Below are 19,130 nucleotides of genomic sequence, written 5' to 3' on the forward strand. Positions count from 1 at the left end.
TTAATGGTCAAATTTTTTTCAGTATGTGTTTTTTAGATTACTGACGTTTAACATTTATTTGTACATTTACTGGTTTGAATTCCCTTTGTGAATCCCCTCTTAGTTTAGGTTTTTTGTCCATTTGCTTAATTTTTTCCCTTATTGCCTTGCAATAACTTTAAAATCCTTGGATCATGTTTATAAATATTTTCCCCAGGTTTTATTTGCCTTTTATAATTATTTATATTTTTAATGAACAGAAGTTTTCATTTTTAATGCAGTCTAGCTTTTTGATTTGATTTGTTTTATACTCATAAAAACCTTCCCCGTGTAATCACCTATTTTTTTTTTTTTACTCATTTTGGTTTTTTTATTTTTTAGGTTTTACTTTTTATCCCACATAGAATTTATTTTGCTATGTATTGTGTAAGGTTAAAGAGATGAGTTTGCTTCTTCCAGAGAGTTAATCAGCTGTCCTGGCCCTCTCTGAAAATTTTTTTCCTGTATTTTAAACACTATTATAAAGTGAATTTATTATTTAAGAAATACTGATTAGGCAACATCCAAAGATATCACTGAATAACTTTCTTAAAAAAGATGAATATTTCCATAAGTTTTTTAATCACCTTTTGTCTTTGACAGTTTCCTTATTTTCCTTGCTTGCTATATCCTGTTTTCTTTTTTGTGACAAGGGAGAAACATTAGATAAACATGTTTAAAATTGGTTATAATTCCTAACATCACATGCTATTTCAGATAGTGATTTGTAAACACACTAAGTCAGTTTAACATCTTTCCTAAACAAACCTGACTGTCCTTGACTGAACTACTGCAGATCCATCAGTCCAGCAGTCCATTGACTGCTCAGTAAAGGCACAACCAAGATGAAGTGAGCAGTGGACAAGGTGCACGTCCTTGTCACACCAAACTCTTAATAATTTTTTGAAGTTTTAAGTCCTCAGAGACAAACTCTTAAAACAGTTCACCAGTGGTCATAAAATTCACATCTTACAGAAATTAAGTATGAAAAAAATTTCACAGATTGTATTATGTTTTATAAAAATATGTCTTCTTTCATTCATAGTTCTTAATTCATTTAATTTATTCAGATTAGCCAGCTTTGATCAGAGAATCAGGGTCGGCTTTGATTTGCATTTTCACAAGTGTTCCTGAGAAGGACCAGAGTTAATGTTCCTTTGAAATAAACTGTTTAGCTGAAGCAGCTCTACTTATTCATTGCTGTTGCATCAATGATCTCTTTGGCTTCCTGTCTCTTAGAAGCACAGCAGTTACTCTCTACAGGATGCTCTTATCTCTTCTGCCCTAGAGTGTATCTCTTTCTGTGGCTGCCTTTTTATTGTGGAGTTTTGACTAAGTGTGTAGAAATTGATAAATGGAATTGCATTATTTTTCTTTCTATTCTCTGAAGCTTTTTGTTATTTTTAATAGCTTCTTAGATATATACAAATCCTCAATTTCTCTATGATATCCATTTATCAGCAATCCAGTCTCTTTCTCAGTTAACCCATATCCATAAAGTTTTTTGATTAGCATTCTACCATAGCACTATTAAACAATTGTTGTTATAGCTTACTATTAATAACCTCTGGATACAGTTTTGCTTATAATGACTTATTCACAGGTATAAGTGTTAACAAAAATCGTAGCCCTTAAGAAAGTCCCTTAAATGTGCCTTAATATCGAATTTCATTTGTTCTTTCTCAAAAATATGTATGTAATTGAGATAAAGATTAAAAGGGAAAGACAAGAAAAAAGGTAATATGTACAAATAGAAATAATTGTGTTAGAGTGATAAGATTATACGGTGGGTTTTTTTCATATTTATTCAATTCATTAAACTTTCTATGATACCCTGATTATATTAGGTTCTATATTGACTCAAAACTTTTTTTTTTCAGGTGGTGACATGTCTAAGAATGTGAGCCAGTCACAGATGGCAAAATTGAATCAACAAATGGCCAAAATGATGGATCCAAGAGTTCTTCATCACATGGGTAAATACAAAGTTGTTGCCAGCTGCTAATACATGGTTTAGTTTATATAAATATAATATATAATACAGGGTTGAGTTTTAATAAGCCTTCTGTTGTGATATGAAAATCTGTTCAAACAATATATGATTTGAGAAAAAGGGCCATCTAACTTGTAAGATGAATGATTGTATTAGTGCTATATAAGCTGAGGTTTTATTCACTCCTCTGCTGCCGTCTGTGATTTTTTTTAGTAAGATACTTCATTGTCATTTGTTAATGCTTGTTCTGGTGACCTTTTGCTGCCCTAGTTTAGAATCTAGATATTTTCAATGGTGAGACTTTGGAATTATCTAAAGATTTTGAAAACCAGTTCCACTTTTACTTGTGTAACCAGTGAAAAGTTCCTTAAACTTTCTGAACCTCACTTTTCCTGTCTATAAAGTCACAAATAATATCTCATCAGGAAATTGTGGTAATTAAATGAGCTAATAGATATGAAAGCATTTAGTACAGTTCTGGACATATTGTGGATGTTTAATTATGCTGAATTCTTTTCTTCCTTTAAGTCCTATGAAATTACTACCCTCCACCCCTGCCCCAATTGATTACTGTTTACAAGATTCTCAGACCTCCCAGGGAAAAAAATTTTGTTTAGGTTTATTGACTTCCTACTGTGTGACAGGTATGGTTGCTAAGATCTCTTCATGTAGTATGTATTCCTCATAACTTGACCAGGTAAGTTATTTATTCTGTTTTATAGGTGAGGATACCAGTGATAATGGAAATTTTTATGTTTTTTAAGGCTGATCATCAGATTGCAGGCAGAACCTAGTATGTTTTTTAGAAGCGCAAGTGTTTATTAGGCCAAAGTAACATGTTTCCAGTTTTCTTTATTATCTGACTTTATTCTTTCATTCTAGGTGGTATGGCGGGACTTCAGTCAATGATGAGGCAGTTTCAGCAGGGTGCTGCTGGCAATATGAAAGGCATGATGGGATTCAATAACATGTAAAGAAGATGCCTTAATATAAACTGACTCGATTAATTACATTATTTGCTGAGACCTCAAGAGTTTCCTTCCTTTTTGCAAACGGAAAAAAAGTATTTTTCTTGCCTATCTTGCCCTCTTTCTTTCTCTTCTCGTCTTTTTCCCCACTCCTCTTCTTTTTCCTTTTCTCCTTTTTCCCTCCCTTCCCTTGGCATAAGGGAGGAATATATGGTTTTTGTGGAAATCATTATATTTTTTTGCTTTAGATTTTCTTCTGTTAGTTTTCAACCATCATAACACTTAAGTTAAACAAATCATGATGTAAAATTTAAGTACTTAAAAGTTTTTAATTGTTTCAGAGGCCAAGCATTACATTTGTAAACAGTCCTGGTCAGTAGTTACATGATGTCTCAATAAAAGTGCTGTAAAATAAACTTCAAACTCGTTATAAGTTAAGGGGTTGTTAACTTTCTTTATGGTTTAAAATTATCAGTGTATAAATATTAAAAGGCAGAAAGAAAAATCAATATTTAAAACTATTTCCAGAAGTATATCTTTACTGAGAAATATGGTAGAGTAACATAACCATTAGTATTAGGAATTTTTGCTTATTTTGGAATAATAAAGATAATTTTGCCATAGAAAATCTTACAGCTCTGCCATTTAAATTGAAATTGTGAATTTGGTTACATTTCACAATTTAATGTTTTGTATATAGCTTGCATTTTTTACCTCATATTTTTGAGGCCTTAATGGCAATATGTGATTTTCTTGAAAAGCCAATTTTGTGTTACCAAAAATCTGCTTGAAGAAATTGATTTTCTTTGATGATAATAGCTAATATATAGACCTCCTAATGGGAAAATAATTGTAGATATAAGGCTGTCACTAATATGTTAAAAATAATGAGACCATGACAAGATTGATTTGGTTGTTGGTCACTTTGGATTGCTGCACATTTCATTTAGAACAACAGCTTTTAAATAAGTTGTGGAATTATTTTAAAATACTAGAATAATTATTATACCTACTTATTACTGACATCATGAAAATAATAGATATGGTGTAACAGTGTATTTTGAACTAGAATGAACTGATCTTCAACACAGAGTTGATTTGTAGTAGGAAGACAGTGAAAGAAATAGCTAGTTTTTATAATATTAATTTTTTTATGATTCAAGTGTTTTAAAAAGACCTTAATAGCCAAAGTATCTTTAAAAAATAATTACATAAGGAATGCAACTGATCTTTTTGTTTATTTAAGCAAAGATTTTATATCTCACTAAATCATTTTCACCAGGTAAAAACTTTAACATCCCTATAGAATATTTGTATACCCTGTAAAAATTGTGTATCTTGTGTTCTGCAAAAATGTCATTGCGAGGTCCAGCTATAGAAATTTGACAATGAGAGAAAATATTGTTCTTCAAATTAGTTTCTTATTAAACTGATGCATACCATCTTTTCTCGGCATGCATTTTTGTGATTTCTGTCCTGGGGGTACCACTTTTACATTTTGACCAAAAAAGGAAATGAGACAGTTGTCCAGACTTTATGGTTTGGGGCATTGTTTTTAGTATTTTTGTGTTTGATGCAAATTATATTTTTCAGAAGCAAAAATAACACTGGCCAAGGACACAACTAAAGGTCCAGAACACCTAGTTCAGCTTCCATTTCTCTTTCCTTTTCTACAAAATAAGGGGAGTTAGAGATGCTCTCTAAAATTCTGATTCCATTAATTCCTCAGCCTGGCATCTTTTTAGTTACAAAAGCTATCCTTCAGTTTTCATAAGTTTTTATCAAAGTATTGGTATTTTGACAGCACAAGTACTGTATCAAATCAAATTCCTTAATAATTTGAACAAATTTCCTTTTATTTTTCACTATTGTTAAAATTGGTTCCTTAGCTTTTTGATATCTGTCCTATTCTCAACTTAGAGCTAGCACTCAATCTAGTACTATATAACATTGTATTCTTCCTGGATTTTATTATAATGTTACTTAAATATGTACAAACATAAAACTAGTATAATTTCTTGTGCTTACAATACTTATGTAATGTTAAAGCAAAAACAAACAAATTAATTATCAGTGGGGTGGGGGGGTTATAGCTCTCAGTGTTAGCATGCCTGCTTAGTATGCATAAGGTCCTGGGTTCAATTCCCAATACCTCCATTAAAAATTTTTTTTTAGATTATCAACAAACTACAATAACTAGAAAAGGCAAATTAAAAATTTAACCTGATGTCAGTGTTCTGGAAGTGTCATATTTGTTGGCATATAGGATATAAGGTGTGTGTGTGTGTGTATATATATATATACACATTGCATTGCAATTTAAGGAGGAATTTTTTGGAAAAAATTAAGTACTTTTCATAGGTAGTAATAGTGATTTTAAAGTGTGTTACATAAACCATTATACTGTTCAAATAATACTGTAATTATAATGTGAGAAGTCCTAAGTTCTGATATACAGTAATATTGTACTAACCTTGCATAGAAGTATAATGCATATAGCTAAAAAGAAGTGTATTATTATCAATAAATACTGATATACCGAAGGTAATAAAACCAGGAAATTTACTAGGATTAAAGTCTCATCATGCATATAATGTTGGTAAAATTAGTATAATATTAATACTTTATGTCAGTGAATGTAAAGGGTCTAAAAAGTAAACCATAATATAAAATAAAATTGAATTAATTTGTTTTACACATAGCTCTAGTACATATAAACAAATGTTTGAGTAAAAAAATGAGATAAAATATTTAAAATAAATGTGAGGACTTTCAGATTGATGATTGTGTATACAGTAAAAGCAAGTATTTTATTATAATAAAAAAAATAGCAACCACGGAATTTGAATAAGCTCTAATAAAAACTATGTCAGGGAGAACCATGGCTAAATAACAACTATATGTAAGTAAGTTTTGGTCTTCCTTAAAACCTGGCAATAATTATTTAAAAGCCAAGTAAGTTATCATATTCAAAACTAGAAAACCATTATCACAGCTGAAATCTAGATGATTCTGTTCATTGCTGGCATTCACTGGATTAGAAAGGGTCATCTTCAAAATTCTGCTCTAAGCTCCAGTAACCAAGTTCTGAACGTTAAGCTACTGCATTAAAGTTGAACCTAATACCTTCTTTGCTCGTGAGCCATGAGTTACAGGCATGATGAATTTATAGCTCAGATACTGGGGAACTAATTTAAATTTTACTTCTAGATCACCTGTATAGTCTGGCTTGTTATTTTTGTAAAGTAGTTATTGATGTCTTGTGAAATTTTGCTGTGGCTTTCCCCCCCCCAACACTTGGCCGTTAGGGGTAGGTAGCAGTTTATTTGTGCTCAGTGTTGAGTAATTGCTAACCCAGGACTCTAGGCCCTATCCCTCTCTACTGACCTCTTGTCTGTTATATGGGCATGTTGAGTACAAGGTAATTTTCGGATACCTTTAAAATGAAAATACAACTTGTAAGCTAGTAATATGGCATATTTTCTTTGGTGATATTAATGTGGTGCCACACAAGCTTTTCTGTTTGGCATGCCTGTGCTACTGTTTGCAACTTTCATGGCTTTTCTTTCTCTTTGTTCAGATCATCATTTGAAAAGCTTCAGCTTCATTTGGCTTTAAAGGGTTCTCTCATTAGTCTAAAACCATGACTCCTTGGTACCAGTTGGTTCATAAGTGGAAAAATAGTCAAGAAGTACATGTTTGTAGGAGGGATAATTTAGATGAGTCTAACACTAAGAAAATCCCCTACATGAGGCCTGAGACTACTCTGACACAAAGACTTCTAATGGGAAGCAGAAGAGAGTAATATTCTCTGACTGTGGTCTGTATTTTTTTGTGTGTGTGGTCTATTTTTTGTAAGCAACATATGCCAAAGTTTTGTGACCTTCCAGAGAAAAGTCCCATATCTACATTGAGGAGACCATGTAATGTCTGCCTGTCTGCATTATTTAGGAATCATGGTTGCTTGCTTTTTGTGATTTGATAATAGAATGAGGGAGATTTGTTCCTCAGTGGCCCAAAAGAGGTAAGACTTGTTACTGGATATATTCATGGGCCCATAATTTCTGACTTCGGGAATCAATTAAGGGGTTCAGAGTTTTGTTTCTGGCAGAAGTGGTGCAAGAAATACCTGCTTGTTTCTTGACATTCCATTTGATAGGAAATACGGGGAGTGTGAAACCCTTCAGTTGACATGTCCTTTCATTTTCTACAGTTTCCTTCTCATTGTATTTGTCTACTGTAAGAAGCACTAACTGTAAAGCCAAAGGCAGGATACCCCTGTGAGGAGCCCACAGCCGGTTCTACTCTCCTAGTAATAGATGTGGCAACCATGCCTAGAGAGGCCTTGGCTCTGGAGGCTGGTCACAGAATAGGAAGGGACAGGACCCAGAGCCTGTGTTCCAATTGCCCTGAGATTCTAGGAGCTTCTGAGGAGGGCAAAGGGAGATGCATGGAGTGGGAATTGCTCCACATGGGGGTCTGTGTAGTTCTGAGCTTGAAGTGGCTGGGCCTTGCTGGATTGGTATGTGATGTTATGAGTTTGGGGAAGAACAGTTACCATTAGAAGCAGTGTCAGGGATGGAGATCATTGCCTTCCTTAAGTTCCAGGCCTCTAGGAGCCCAGATTCCTTGGAGTTGCTGCCCCGCTGCCTTGGACTGGAAGCTGACTGGGAGAACTATGAGTCAGAATAACCTGGACATCTTCCTGTGGCCACAGATGCTAGTTCCAATGGTGTGGAGGGCCCTGTGCCACTCCTCGAGCCCTCACCTTATCCTGGTATGCAGTAAATTGCTGACCCAAGGCCATGATGGCTGGGGAGGTGGGGGGAAGAAACCAAAGGCATTTTATTTGAGGTCTTAGAATTGTAATTCAGGAAATCACAGATACCAGAGGTACCTAGAATAGTGTTCCACTGGAAGAAAATGGGTAGAGGTTTTTATGAGGAAAAGGAGGAAGTTCATGCAGAACTTGCTTACACATTTTGTACCAAAAATTTGAGTTGGAGGTAAAATTGTTCTATATACACAGTTGGGTTATCAAGTATATTTCATCCATTACTAGAGAAAGGTATGGTTTCTTTAGTCCAGGGAAAGTACAGTTCTCAGGATTGTTCTTTCCTTACGGCAAAGTAGCCAATATCAACATTTTATTTTAGAGAGTTCAGCAGAAGTTTAGCATGGCCTGGAGGTCCTCAGGGCACGTCTCTGTCACTTATGCCATTGTACCTTTCACATTACCCTCTTGCTTATGATTTTTCCCAAAGAAAACATCACTGGAGCAACTCTTAGTCCACATCGCTGGAGTGGCTTGGCTACCTGTTCTGGATTCATCATGCCCCTCGGAAGGTGGGTTGTGTGTAAGAATCAATGGATAGATCAGGAAAATCATTCGCAGCGCCGTGACATTGTGCTACCTCAAGCATAGTGATCTGCGTGAACTTTAACTGAGCAGTAGAATGTTTAAGTATAGAAGTAATCAATTTAAGCAAGCTCTTTATCAGTGTAAAAAGGCTAACAACAATTATTAAGAACTATAACCCAGTTCGCAGGACATTTCTGAACTAAGGTCCATTGTTTGAGGGTAACAAGCTGAACACATCAAACATTAGGGGAGTGTTGAGGGTATTAGAATGAAGCCAAGTGGCTTTCTTCTGTAGGACCTCAGTTTGTTTCTACTATACCAGAAATATTTATCCAAGTACAGGAGGTGATATTTTAAGGTGGTACAGATACCTCCATGTTCTGCCAGAAGGTAGTCCAAGGAAAATCAGTTATCTGTTATAACATGAGCAAGTGAGTTTAGGGGGTTTTCTTGGGCACTTAATCCTATGTCTGTGGCCTTAGCTATTTCTGCTATGGTGGCAGCAATTTCAAACCATTTTGCCAAGTGTTTCTGTCCCCCACATGGGGAATATAATTCTTAGGTATTTCTGAAATCTCTCAGAGGAGGTCTCGTTGGAGGCAAGAAGTAGAGCATATGTGCCATTTGGTAATTTCTGAAGAATTTAACACAGTCAAAGGAGCTATTAAAAGTCCTAGGGCACATTGAGAACCTGGGGTTAAGGGGATTGAGGCAGGACATTCCCCAGGCAGAACTCTTCCAATCACAAATAAAGACATAGCCAGATGGGGCACAAAGAAAGGAGCTGTCAAGGTGAAATTAAACCAAGGGTTGGTTATATTTGAGCTGTCTAGAAGCCTTCCTTATTGAAATCCATGGGGGTCATCATGAGGGTATGTTTTGTTGTTGCACAGCAAGGTAAAGGTGAGAGCAAATGTTTCTGGGTAACCACAGGGTGCTGTTGGAACAACTTTTCCTAAGAACTGTTGGAGGTTTTGTCTGGTTCTATTGACCAAACAAGGAAAAGGAGCTGTGGATTTGAGTAGGCAAATGTGGTACCCTACAAGAATAGATGAATTCTGAACAAGACATGGTGGAGTGATATCAATAAGACTGGAGTTAGATAAGGCAAGGGAATGATCTGGGGTGCCAATGGCATATCCAACAATCAGATTTCCTCCTAGACTTTGGGAAATGCAGATTAGGGAATTACTCTTCCAGGCATAAGGGTTCTGGATGGATTTTAAGAGTAAATAGTAAGTCTAGTGAGAGAATATCCAAGTAAAGTCAGCCATTTTAATATAAAAAGGGAAAAGGGTGGCTTGTGGTCTTGGTTAATGAAAGAATCCCAAGCTGAATAGATGAATGGCCAAGAAGTGGAGCCAGAGGCTTCTCAGGAGAGTTCTGGCAAGATACATGGTTTTCACAGAATTACCACCAATGTAAGATGCCCACTGTATGTAGTAGGGCAAAGAGCATTAATAAACCTGTAGCCACATGGAGGAGTCCCAAAAGTTCAATTCTCCAATCAAAATTAAGGGACCAAAGGACCTGCATCACTTTCTTTAAACTTTCATTCCAAACATAAAACCATTCATGAAAATTTTTCTTTAGAGCCTTAATGAGACTTTGGCAATAATGGAAAAGATCTTCCTTTGCTAGAAGGGGCTCCATTAGTCCTGAGTCAACAATCATGGGTCTTCCAGTAATTATTTCAAATGGCGGCAGCTTGTGTCTTCCAAAGGGTGTCGATCTTAAGTTTAAAAAAAAAAAAGAAACCATGAGTAGTAATTTAGGCTGAGGAAGACTGAAAGGGTCAGAGAGTTTTGCCAGTTGCGTTTTGATTATGCCATTGGTTCTTTCCATGATCAGCGGACTGAGGATGATGGGCACAGTGGATGTTGTAGTATAGGTCAGATTTCACAGTGTTTAGAATTTGTCCAGTGAAATGGGTACTTTTATAACTCTGGGATTCCAAAGGAATTTCTCAAGTAGGAAAAATCCTTTCTAACATTTTGGCCACTGCAAGGGTTGGTACTCATCTGCAAGAAAAGGCTTCCACCCAATGGGAATATATACAAACCATTGCCAGAACATATCTGTATCCTTGAGGGGGAGGCAGCTGGATAAAATCCAGTTGCCAGATAGTAAAGGGACCAGGAGGTAAAAGAAAGTGGCCTTGAGAATATGAATAGGTTTTCCTGGGTTATACTTCGGACAGATCTGACACCTCTGACATACTTCAGTTGCTACTATGGGAGGTTTCCAAAAGTATTGTTTCCCCCAGGCTATCATTTTAGCAGTTCCTTAATGAGTCATTTCATGTATTAATTTTAATATGGTTTCTTGAATGACTGCAGAAAGAGCAAGGCGGCTCTTTGGCCCATACCGAAGCCCAGAATGTTGGTTGAATGTGCATCCTTCAGAAACCCACCTCTGCTGTTCCTTACATGTAGCACACAATTGCCCATCACTGATAATATCCTTTAAATCCTGGGTGTCCTTCTAAGTAGTACGTAGTTAACTTGGTGTGAATAGCATGACCAACAGGAGGTGGTCTCTCCTGAATCTTGTCATGCTGCAGCCTTAGCAGCTCTGTCGGCCGGTCAGTTTCCCTTTCCTTTCTCAGTATTATCTTTGGAATGCCCTGTTACTTTTATTACTGCCAGCTGTTGTGCAGCAAGATTGCAGCCAGCAAAGCCTTAACGAAGGGGCCATTTTCCATTTCATTTCCCCCTGAGTTCAAGAAACCTCTTTCCAAAGCGTTCCAAAGTCATAAGCTACTCCAAAAGCATACCTGCTATCACTGTAAGTGTTAACGCATTTGCCAGCGGCCAAAGTGCAGGTGCAAGTGGGTGCGTATAGTTGAGTTTGTTGGGCTGAAGGAACCGACAGGCAGAGAGAGCGCTGGATTCTATTACAGTGAAGGGAGTAGTGACAGTATGTCCAGCATCATTTCATAGATAAACCAAAAAATGTCAAATTTGTCTAGAGGTGTTTCTTGCAAATCTGGATGCAGCCTAGTCAGAAGATCAATTGTGGTTGTGCAATCACGTGGGGTCTTATTTGCTGCTGATGGTAAGAGGGTAGCAGAACTTAGGGAGTTACAATGAGACAAAGTGACATTTGGAGAGGAAAGCGATAACATTTCATAGAATGTCAGTCAACTAGTGTTGTATGTGGTGTGAGTTCAAAAGTGCCTCAACAGAGTGAGGGACAAAAACCTATAGGGGAGACCCTTAAGAGACCCTGTCTCCTCTGTGGCCTGTAGAGGGAAGCAGTGGCTGCTATGCTTGGAGGCAAGCTGAAGCTGTAGGGTCCAACTGTTGGCTCTAAAGGCCAATAGGTCTGTGTTTGCCCCTTGGGGCTGAACGAACACTCCAAGGGTGTTTCCTGCTAACTTGATATACAAGCAGTAGAAAGGGAAAAGAATAATTAAGGTGCCCTAAAACAGCGGCTGTGGCCAACTGAGTTTTTAAAGTTTGAAAAGCTGACTCAGCCTCATTATCCCAAACAAGAGGATCAGGTCTGTTGTCCTTCAGAATGGAATAAGGGGTTGTGTGTATAAGGAGAAATCAGGAACCCAACTCTGCAACAGCCTGTTAGCCCAAGAAAGCATCTCAATTGGCACTTGGTGGCGGGAAAGGGGAAACTGAGATGCATGTAGGATCTGCTGTTAACCCTTGACAGGTAAGCAGATGATCCAAATATCTTACCTGGGTGTGAATAAATTGGAGCCTATTCCTTGAGACCTTATGTCCTTTGTGTGCTGAGTGAGGTTTGTAGGCTGTCCTTGAGACTTGCTTCCTCAGTGGGGGAGTGTAACAAAAGGTCATCAATGTATTGAAGTAAAATAGAGCCATGGGCAAAATTCACATTGGCCAAGTCTTGTCTCAATATCTGTAAAAATAAGTAGGGCTTTCTGTGTAGTCCTGAGGCATAATGGTCCTATCCTTGACATCCTTTCCAAATAATGGCAAACAGGTACTGAGTATCTAGATGGGCAGGAATGTCAAAGAAAGCACTACATAAATCTATGACTTTAAAGAACCAGAGGGAGTAAATTGAGGATGGTGTGAGGGTTGGGGACCACAGGGTGATGTGGTATGACTATGTTGTTTCTGGCTTAGAGATGTTGAACAAAACACCAGTCTCGACCATGAGGCTTGTCTATGGGAAGGACTGGCAGGCTTCAGGGACTGGGGCATGGGATTATGAGGCCCTTCTAGAGGTCTGCTTTGAGAGTGGGACGAATTCATTCTAGTGCCTCAGGCCTGAGGGCACTGTCTGAGGTGAGACAAAGGTTTATTAGGATCATCTCAGATCTTAATTGATGGCGTTCTTTGTCATTTGAAGAGGCAGACCATAAGGTAAAAGGAACAGAATCTAACAAATTCTTGTGACTGGGAATTGACAAGACAGAAGCAAGGCGGGGACTCTCAATATCAGGACTAGAGTTAGAAGTAGACCTCAAGGAGTCAAGGAATTGTAAGTGTATTTCCCCTTTTAGGGAAAAGGAAATATTAGCTTATAATTTTTCTAGGAAGTCTTGGCCAAGAAGATGTACAGGGACAAGGAACAAGAAGGAACTGGTAAGTTCCACAAAAAGAACCTATCTTGAAAGGCAAGGGGGCTGATTTGCTTACTTCATAACTATGTTGGAAACTCACACAATTTGGACCTTTCTGTACTCCAAGGAAGGGGGTCTTGAGGCTGGTGGGGTTCAAGACAGACAAAGTTGTTCCTGTATCCACAAAAGCATCAATAGCCTCAACTCCTATACAAAGGTCCAATTCTCCCAGTGATATTAAGTGGGAGTACTGGGAAGACCCCAAATTTTCCTTAGAGCATCCCCTTGCCTTTCAAGATAGGTTCTTTTTGGGGAACTTACCAGTTCATGCACAGCAAAGCTGAAGGAACTGATTCTTAGATTAATATTTTCCACTTAAAAGGGGCCCCTGCACTGGGTTGGTCTATAGAGAGGACTGCTGACCTCAAACTCATCTTAAAATCATGCTTAAACAGAGGAGAAGTGACACCTGCCCCAGGACAAGAAGAAGATGACATCTGAAGCAGCAGCTATCCCAAGATACTCGACCTGATCCATATGATTATTTGAAGTGTAGTTCTTGATTTCTTGGACTTTTGAACATAAATGTTCTTCTATCATGGGCACAAATCCTGTGCAGAGCTTAAAAATTAATCCAATTGTTGGTTTTATGGTCAGTTACCTATGTCCAGTACTTCTGGTTTACCTTGGTGGATTTCTCTTCTCCAAGGCTCTGATTGGATGGTCCTTAAAATTTTTTTCTAGAAGAAAGAAGTTACAGTTCTGTTTGGGCCACTATTGATATTACTAGATGGGACCCCCTCACTTGGCCAATCAATCATACTCACTCTGACCATGGATATGAATTTTCTTTAAAAGTTACTCAAGCACAGTCAGAGGAACAAGCCAAGTTTCAGTCAAAAACCATAACCACCTCCTCCTCCCTCAATTATGGGATGGATTTACATGGGTAACACCAGGCTATAGTCATTTAAGTTTAAAGGTCCTTTGTGTTGGGAACAGTTAAATCATACCAATTTAGTCAGCTTAATGACACTAGAAAATTGGTCTGGCTGCCTTGTGAACAATGCCAACATATCATTACCCTTAATGACTGTGAATGGTGCAGAACACACTGAACCAGATGACCAGGGATATACATGGCTGCATGTAATGGAAGTTCTTGGCTTAAATATTTGTTATTGACCTTATTAGTGCAACTAGTTACATTACTTATACTCTGCCTAATTTATATTGTTGTTTTTTGTTATTACCTGAAATGTGACTGCACCACTGATAAAAATAATAATGACTAAATGACTTAAAATGACTGACAAAATACATAGTTTTATATAAAGTTAAAATGATGGTAATAGTATAACTCTAGAAATGGGAAGAAGCAAGGAGAGGGAATCATTTCCTGGACCATATGAAACTCACTGAGTCCAGAGACAGGGCCAGAGGCTTCCGTGGCTAACATTAACAGGGCCTAGTCCAGGAATAGCACTTTGGCCTCTCAATGAAATCTTGCCTGACCTACGAATAAGCCTTGCTAGCACCATAGGACAAATTGGTCATGAAATGCCTCCCAAGCCATGGTCAAATTTACAAAAAAGGGAAATTGTAAAACTGTTTTCTACAAGGATTAAGTCATTACTGCAGTTGCTGACCTGAAGTACACCCTAAAAAAAATTCGGCATGAAGAACAGGATGAGACACTGTGCTTCTGGAAAACAGGCAAAACAGGACCTTAGATAGTTTGAAATATTCCAGGAATAATTTTTTTATGAACCGAGGTTCTGGCATTTTTCCATACTTAGAAAAATCACTAAAATCATTATCTGAAATATCTGTTCCTCATGTTTTTTTTTTTCAAATGGAGGTACTGGGAATTGAACCAAGTATCTCGTGCATACTCAGCATGCACCCCATCCACTGATATCTGTTCCTTGTGACTAGAAGTGACCTTATACTGAGATGTATTTTTGATTACACTTATTTCTTAGCCAAAATCACGTATATATATTGGCCTCTCCCCATTGCTCTTTGGAAAGGTTTTCTCAGAGCTCTTTGAGAGGCTGTCTCCTGGGCTATAGTACTCAGTGAGACACTGAATAAAACTCACAGCTCTTATGTTCTGTGTGTTTTCTCAGTTGACACACACTTCAGTAATTACCATCCAGACCTTTCCAAATATTACACTCACCTTTGGTTTAGGAATTTTCTGCCCTTCTAATAGCCTATTTTCTGACATTTTCATTCTCAGAGGGTCACAGTGGCTGCAAGTGTAGGCTCTAGAACTAGACTGCCTGGGTTTGAATCCCTTCTCTTCTGCTTACCAGCTGTGTCCCTGACCAAGTTACTTAACCTCTCTAAGCCTTTGTTTCCTCATCTGTAGAAAATGTTGGTAATTACAATAGTACCTCAGAGTTGTGAGGAAGAGTTAATACATGGAAAGCCCTAAGCACAGTACCTGGCCAATTGAGCTCTATGAGTGAAGCCACTGCTGTTATTTAACAGATTCTGTATTTTTAAGCTTTAAATCAATCTAAAGTGCATTGAAAAGATTTTTTTTTAATTTTTACTTTTGGTGGGGGGAGGTAATTAGTTTTATTTATTTATGTATGTTTAGAGGGAATACTGGGGATTGAACCCAAGACCTTATGCATGCTAAGCCTGTGCTCTACCACTTGAGCTGTATCCCCCCCCACTAAAGTAGATTTTAATTTTTAACACCTTATTTTTTCTTGTGCATGACTGATGATGAAAACATATCCCCCTATTTAAGGAATGGGATAACCTTAAAAATATTCTCTACTAAAATACCTATGTAACTATGTTAAAACCATATGAAAGTCTTGTTTTTTATTTGATGGACATTCCAAGTTATTGAATTTTATTCAGCTTTGTTTTCAGAGATAGGATCTCTGTGAAAGGCTGGGAAATGCTAAATTTAGATAACAGTTGTGTTTTCAAGTAAATTATGATAATACCTGAATTTATTTTTTGTCACGGTGATATAACTTATTCTACAAAGTGAAAGGAAGATTTTGCATGTTGTTTGTTCCCCACTTTTAGCTGCTCTACGACAGTCTGGAAATGACACAAATGTAAATGCCCAAAATAAAACCATTAGGATTTCTATGCTTTTCTATTGCTGTGAGTTGTTCATTTGCAACAGACTGCTCTTCAGTTGCATATTTGTGTTAAAAAAAAACTCAGGAAATAATTCTAGTTCATGTTGGAATGTGATTTGCAATTTGAACTTTCAGTAAACTAAGAAATGTACTTGTAAACCATGAGAGTAAGTTTGGCTTCAGCAGTGAAGAATGTAATTTGATGCTTAATTGCCAATTTGCAAAAGAAAATCATACATTTGTAAACATTCCACTAATTTTTAATGATAAAGGCTTTTGATTACCCTTCTTGCCAATAAGAGGAAAGGGAATTTGAATACATGTAATGTAGAACTGTCTTGTTTATCAAAGCCAATTCATGAAGCCTTTAATAATTGCTTCTTTATTTTTCGTCTCAATGTATTGCAGTTTGTTTTTGCTGTTTTGGATTGTCTCAACCCCTTGTAATGTCACTTGATCATGTTACTAAAACTTGTGTACCACAGCAACAAACTAATTTGATTTTATTACCAGAATATAAATTATGAATTTCTGGCCAATTTTTAAAATGTAGATGGCTTTCGGTGGTAGGTATAGCTTAGTGGTAGAGCGCAAGCTTAGCGTGGACCAGGTCCTGGGTCCAATCCCCAGTACCGCCATTAAAAATAAATAAAATAAAAACTAAAAACAGTTAATCTTTAAAAAAATGTAATTACAAATGCAGGTGGCTTTCAAATAATCAGTTTAAAAAATCAGAATTCTTAGTTTAGGGGCTTATTTAAATTGTAGTAAAAAAACCCCCACATAACATAAAATTTGCCATCTTAACTATTTTAGTGTCCAGCTCAGCTGTGTTAACTACAATCACATTATTGTGCAACAGCTCTCTAGAAATTTTTTCTCTTGCAAAACTGAAACTTTATGCCCACGGAATAACAATTCCACTTTTTCCTCTGCCTCAACTCTTGGAAGCCACCATTCTAATTTTTATTTCTAAGAGTTTGTTATTTAAGGTAACTCCTATAAGTGGAATTATGCAGTATTTGTCTTTTTGTGATTGACTTACTTCACTTAGCACAATGTCCTCAAAGCATCATCCAAGTTATAGCATATGAGAGTATTTCCTTGTTTAAGGCTGAATAATATGCCATTGTGTGTATAAACCACATTTTCTTTATCCACTCATCCACCAATAGATATCAAAAAATTAACTTTTAAGGTTTTTGGTTTGGTTTTTAGGTTATCATAGTTATATGCAGAATAGAAAGTGTAGAAGAATATTAAGCAGAGAGTAAGGAAAAAGAACTTTGGCGCAGGAGAGAAAGAACATTTAAGGTTATAAAGGTGTTGTGTCTGCTGGTGCCACTCTGAAGATATATTAGGCCATAACTTTGGGGAGCATTTATTAATTTTGACTGGCATGAAAATGGAATTTAAAGTATCAAATGAAGCCCCTCCTCCATAGCCAAAATAATGTATTTTATTTTCGACCTCTACAACTGGGGAAAATTGTGTGAAACTGTCATACTAAAATTATAATAAAAAAACCACTTACCTGGAAATGCTCCAACTAGTTTATTAAAGTAATGCAGTAATCACTGCAATCATGACTTTTTAATTTGGTTGAACATTGGGAAAAATGGGAAAAGTTTGAAATGCTCCCTCTTACACCCCCTCCCCACTAAAAATTATTCTTCACACTTGTCAACATGGAAGCTTGCTGCTCTCCTTCAGGTCTCCCTTAACTTTTTCTACAGGTACATATACTTAAGTATTTCTGACAAGTGTAAGCAAAATTCACCTCTGAGGCTCTTATTTCAAGGGCATTTTGCCTATAGACTCATCCATGTAAGAGATGGAATACGTAGCATGAGCCGTTTATTTAAAAGTATTTTTTCGGGATTTGTACATACTAACTACTATATATAAAAAAAGGTTAGACAACAAGGTCCTACAGTGTAGCACAGGAAATGGTATTCAACACCTTGTAATAGCCTATAATGAAAAAGAATATGAAAAGGAATGTATATATGTACAACTGAATCACTATGCTGCACACTAGAAATTAACACATAATAAATCGACTATTTCTCAATAAAAACAACAAAAAACAGCACATCATTCACTTAAAAATAATTTTAAACATACCTGAATAAAATTATTTAGAATTTCTGCAATTACATACATATATTTTCAGTAACCACATCTCATCACAAGCCTTTAAAGCACACTACGCAGCTGTTCTATTTCACAAGTGCAGAAATCAAGGTCTAGGGGTGACTGCCCTCCAGGACGCAGCTGGCGAGTGTTGGCGCCCAGATCCCGAAGCAAGACTCCAGGTTCAGGTACGAGGCATGACGTCACTGCTGGTGCCGGGCGGCGAGCTTCAGACGTGGGCCGGGCCGGAAGCGGTACTGCAGGAGGCCCCGCCCCACCTCGCCTCGCCCCGCCCCGCGTGAGCCAGTTGATGGGCCTTTCAGGTCCCGGTCTACCGCGCCCGACTTATCTAGCCAAGCCCCGGGTGCCCGGCCTGGCGGGCGAGGCGCCTGCCGGCCCCGCCCCTCGGGCCGGTCCCACCCCCCCCAGGGCTGCCCCGCCCCTCCTGCCGTGGCGCGGCCGGGCGCGGCGCTAGGCGGGCGCTAGCGGTGAGTCCCACTTCCTGACTGCGGGCTGGGTCTGCGCCTAGACCGGGAGGCGGAGGATGGAAGTGGGCTTATCGGCCATTACCTTGTATCTCGCCAGCGCCAGCAGTCCTGTGGCGGCGACAACGATGGACCGGGAGCCAGGGAGCGGTGAGGAGGGAGGAGACGCCGTCGCAGCCTCGGGAGCTGCGGGAGCTGCGAAAGCTGCGGCCGCCGCGGCGTTCGGGGAATCGGCGCGGCAGGTAGGTAGGGCCGCCGAAGGTTGCGGCGGTGCGGAGGCTGAGGCCGGGAGAGCCCAGCCTCCGGTCTGCCTCGTCCGCCGGCTGTCCTTTTGGTCTGCTGGGCCTTTCCCTAGCAGGCCGCCCGCCGGAGGTGCGTTTCGAGGCTCCTCTTCACGGTATGCCCGATCTCTGCTCTGAGACACCGGATTGCAGGAAGGGGCGGACGCCCCCGCAACTGCGTGGCGCCCTCTCGGCGACCACTCCGCTGGCAGCGCTGCAGAC

At 38.3% G+C, this 19,130-nt stretch overlaps 1 protein-coding gene across 8 annotated transcripts in view; it reads left to right on the plus strand.

Annotated features, from left to right (window-relative positions):
- LOC102543080 (signal recognition particle subunit SRP54) overlaps positions 1–19,130 on the plus strand; it is a 67,695-nt gene that overhangs the window by 33,476 nt on the left and 15,089 nt on the right. For 5 of the 8 annotated variants that reach the window (XM_006212762.4, XM_072962934.1, XM_031678927.2 and 2 more), the window contains 2 exons: positions 1,899–1,994; positions 2,894–3,036. In XM_006212762.4, the coding sequence (XP_006212824.1) occupies positions 1,899–1,994; positions 2,894–2,985 (188 nt within the window). In that variant the 3' untranslated portion in view covers positions 2,986–3,036. The other 3 variants (XM_072962936.1, XM_072962937.1, XM_006212775.4) reach the window with 3 other exon arrangements.

The sequence above is a fragment of the Vicugna pacos genome, chromosome 6 (genome assembly GCF_048564905.1).
Source record: "Vicugna pacos chromosome 6, VicPac4, whole genome shotgun sequence".
NCBI classification, from domain to species: Eukaryota; Metazoa; Chordata; class Mammalia; order Artiodactyla; family Camelidae; genus Vicugna; species Vicugna pacos.